The sequence below is a fragment of the Monopterus albus genome, unplaced genomic scaffold (genome assembly GCF_001952655.1).
Source record: "Monopterus albus unplaced genomic scaffold, M_albus_1.0 scaffold79.1, whole genome shotgun sequence".
In the NCBI taxonomy this organism is placed as follows: Eukaryota; Metazoa; Chordata; class Actinopteri; order Synbranchiformes; family Synbranchidae; genus Monopterus; species Monopterus albus.
The window spans coordinates 1,696,523-1,700,065 of record NW_018127959.1 but is presented as its reverse complement, the minus strand read 5'-3'; the positions used below and the strand labels follow the sequence as shown (position 1 = coordinate 1,700,065).

The following is a 3,543-nucleotide window of genomic DNA, read 5'->3' as shown; positions in this document are numbered from 1 at the left end:
TTATATGTATTTTTAAACCAGTTCAAGTTGAATCCAAAGAATGCCACTGTGTGGAGATGTGCGAGAGGCTGAGCAGACTCCTCTGGGGTGGGGTGAATTAGTTGCGTGTATGTGTGTATGCTCATGGTAAGTACGTGTGACAATTAGTGCACGTGTGTGTATGTATGCACATGAAGTACTTTGTGTCCGTAGCCTGTTCCCACGCTAACATGTTACCGTGTCACCCATCTAGGAGGAAGAAAAATCGAAACGGGAGGAGCTGGAAAAAATCCTGGAAGAGAATAACCGCAAGATCGCTGAGGCTCAGGCCAAGCTGGTATGATGCTGCTTTTTTCTTCTCTATACATACAGTCCTCCATTTCTGTTAAATTCATAAACCTCAGTTTGCTGCTGTGATCAAATACAAAGTGACTGGCATTGTTCTTCCTTTTCTAACACGAGACTTTAATGTTGTCTCAAACCCTGAACACCAGTTGCCTTTATGTAGCATTATAACTGGAGGACAGCGCTGTTTTCTGTTTTGATTTACTCTTATTTTTGAGTCCTATTTATATGTCCAAACCATTTTTGGTGTCATAAACTACTCAGTGTACTGTAAGTGCAGTAGGAAAATCCAACACATCACTTCTGGTTCATGTGCTTTTAATGATACAAAGCCCTGTCCTCTGCTGATTTCACTAAACCACCACATGACTGAACATCTTAATGGTCCTTTGCAAAGAACCATTTCTGCTGAGGGGCTTTGAAATGATGGTTATCAGTTGTGGTCAACACTTCCTGTTTTATTTGATTCAGACTTGACTTGGACAAACCGAGCTTGTAGTAAACGACTGCACACACAAAATGAAAAGCAGACTCTGTAATGCTGGATCGTACAGTGGGATAAAGAACATGCTACCAGCTTGTGGGCATGTAGTTCAAAAGATCTTGTTTTCTGTCCATGTCTGACCTCATTGTTTCTGCTGCGTCTTGTCCTTTGCGTGTCTCCTGGCAGGCTGAAGAGCAGTTGCGTATTGTGGAGGAGCAGAGAAAGATTCACGAGGAGCGCATGAAGCTGGAGCAGGACCGTCAGAGGCAGCAGAAGGAGGAGCAGAAAATCATCCTTGGCAAGGGCAAGTCTCGGCCCAAGCTGTCCTTCTCCCTCAAGGCCGCTGAATGAGACTGCTCCCCCTTCACCCCCATGCCATTCTCTGCCCTCGTCCCTCTCCAGCTGTCTGACCCCACTCCTCCTCCTCTGTGGAACACACTTCGTTTTGGAAGTGCTGAAGACAGGCCAAGGACAGTGTGTTCACTCCCTCGTCCAGGCCCTGGTCCAGGCCCTTGTCCTGTCCCGGCCTTGACGAGGAGGCAGCTCTTCACCCTAAAAGGACCTGACTGCTCCCTGCATCCTTCTGCTCCCTACCACACACACACAGATGAATGCTTTTTGTTTTTCCTTTTGTTTTTAGGGAATTTGAACTTTTGATGTAGAATGCTATGACCTGTCCCTTGCCCCAAGTCTTAACTTTGGTGTAACAGTGAGAAACTGTGCACCTGTGCTCTTCTTACATGTCTTTACAGCCAGCAGACCACAATAGAAAGCCAGTCCCTGACATAGACTGTGTGTGGCTTTGTCTAGTTCAGCTTACTGTTGAAGCATATGCGCAGCCTGGGAGCTGGTGTGCAGTTTTCCTGTTTTCATTTCTTGTAAAAATAAGGTGTCTAAAGTGGCTGACACGCAGCAACAAATCGCAGCACAGCCTTTAAAAGCACAATTCACTTCCCGTCCAGCTGACAGGTTTGTGTCTTCCTTCTTCCCTCCTTCCACCGCCCATATGCTTAGCTACAGCTTGTTTTCTTTCTGCGTCAACTTTGTCTGCCATGTGTCTAATGTTTTTAGCAGCATGTTGTCCTGAGAGGAGCCATAAAGCTAGTATCAGATTCAGAGTCGCTGCAGTGCAGGTGAACTGAGCTTCGACTCCCAGGCTGCTCATGACTAAACCACAGACCTTAAACAGGATACCTGCCTGGCCTGTGATAAGGGGGCCTGTGGGTAATGGAGGACAGGGGGCATTTCCTGTACAATGTAATGTTATTAGCCTTGCTGTGGTGTGCTGACTCCACTTCCCCCCTCCCTATGTTAAGGTTGTGTTATAACATGGATCCACAATTACAAAACACAAAGTTAAAGTAACGGTAACAGTTTGGTTTTATCAGATGTTTTGTGGAAAAAGGTAAATTGTACAAAACATCCAGTCATACTTGTGTTGTAGTAAATTGACATGGCAAGGCACCTCACTTATGGATGGACAAGTTCAGGTAAGATGAGGTTTGAGGTCAGTGCCGCGTGCGTGTGTGTGCAAGCGTGTGTATGTGTGTGAGAGAGTGACTGGGCACCTGACCTCATGTGGGTATACCTTTTTGTTATGTTGGATTTTGAATTTAACAAGTAATTTCCCCCATTGTCAAGGGAGTGAACAGTTCAATAAATCCACGGAATGCTTACCCTGCTGTTAATTCACTCATTAGTTATTCATTAAGGCTTTGACTCAAAGTGGAGAGGAAGCCCATCTGAGCTCCACAGAGGTCAATTCACTGGGAAGTGCCTGCCCACACAACCGGAAGGTCGGCGGTTCGATTCCCGCCCAAGTGCCCTTGGGCAAGACACTGATCCCCAAATTGCCCTCGACGGCCAGAGGAGCGCTTTGCAGCGACAGCGCCGCTGAAGGGCCCAAAGCCACAGATGGCTGCCTCAGTTCTGTCCTGGAGACCAATTCCGCGCGTGTGTGTGTGTGTGTGTGTGTGTGAGTGGGAGAGACATACTTGGCCAATAAAAGTGATTATTATCATTATCATATTACAGATTGCACGCCACGATCCATTCCTGTCCCCGAGCCCTGCACAGCCAATGCATCAACGTCAAGTTAACGAAATCCGCGCAATAACGGCGCATAATCAGATGGCAGCTCCAGGCCGAGACTTGTGCGGCCGCTGTTTGTTTCCACTATGTGAAGGCTGAGATTAGTGCACACCGAGCGTGAGTGGAGCAGGCCCGGCTTCGTCTGCTTTTCACCGGCTTCAAGTCGATGACAAACCATCTGAGCAGAAGGACCGCTCTCTGTGGAGACAGAAAGCCAGACTCCAAACTAATTGTAACTGTCGATTGCGTGTAAGGGTGTAAGTGAAGCGCGATGACGAATGAAGCTTTGGGCCTAGTGTTTGATGAATGTGATGAACCACTCGGCTCAGATCACCAGACCTTTACGCAGCGGTGCAGCCAGAGGCGCGGAGCGACATCCTACCACTAAACCCCCCACATCAACATCAGTGACTCGCATGCGACGCTTTGAATGAAGCAGGACCACCACAGTCCATCCCCAGTGTGAGAGCGGCCTAATCGGTGAACACAAGTTAGTCCCGAAGTCACACACCGACCCCGCCAGCTGCACCGTGGCCTGGCCGCCGTGCCACCGTACGCACTGCTGCTGCCACGCTTTGAACAGCTGACCGAAGCCAGTCCGGTAACAAGAAGCACCCCAGTTCAACCCAGCTTAGCACTTCAGG

At 48.3% G+C, this 3,543-nt stretch overlaps 1 protein-coding gene across 1 annotated transcript in view; it reads left to right on the top strand.

Annotated features, from left to right (window-relative positions):
• Positions 1 to 2,484, top strand: part of arglu1a (arginine and glutamate rich 1a) — a 7,081-nt gene extending 4,597 nt beyond the window's left edge. The window contains exons 3-4 of the mRNA XM_020606627.1: positions 233 to 316; positions 995 to 2,484. Coding sequence (XP_020462283.1) covers positions 233 to 316; positions 995 to 1,159 — 249 coding nt within the window. The 3' untranslated portion in view covers positions 1,160 to 2,484. The remainder of the gene's footprint in view (positions 1 to 232; positions 317 to 994) is intronic.
• Positions 2,485 to 3,543: the final 1,059 nt, after the last annotated feature.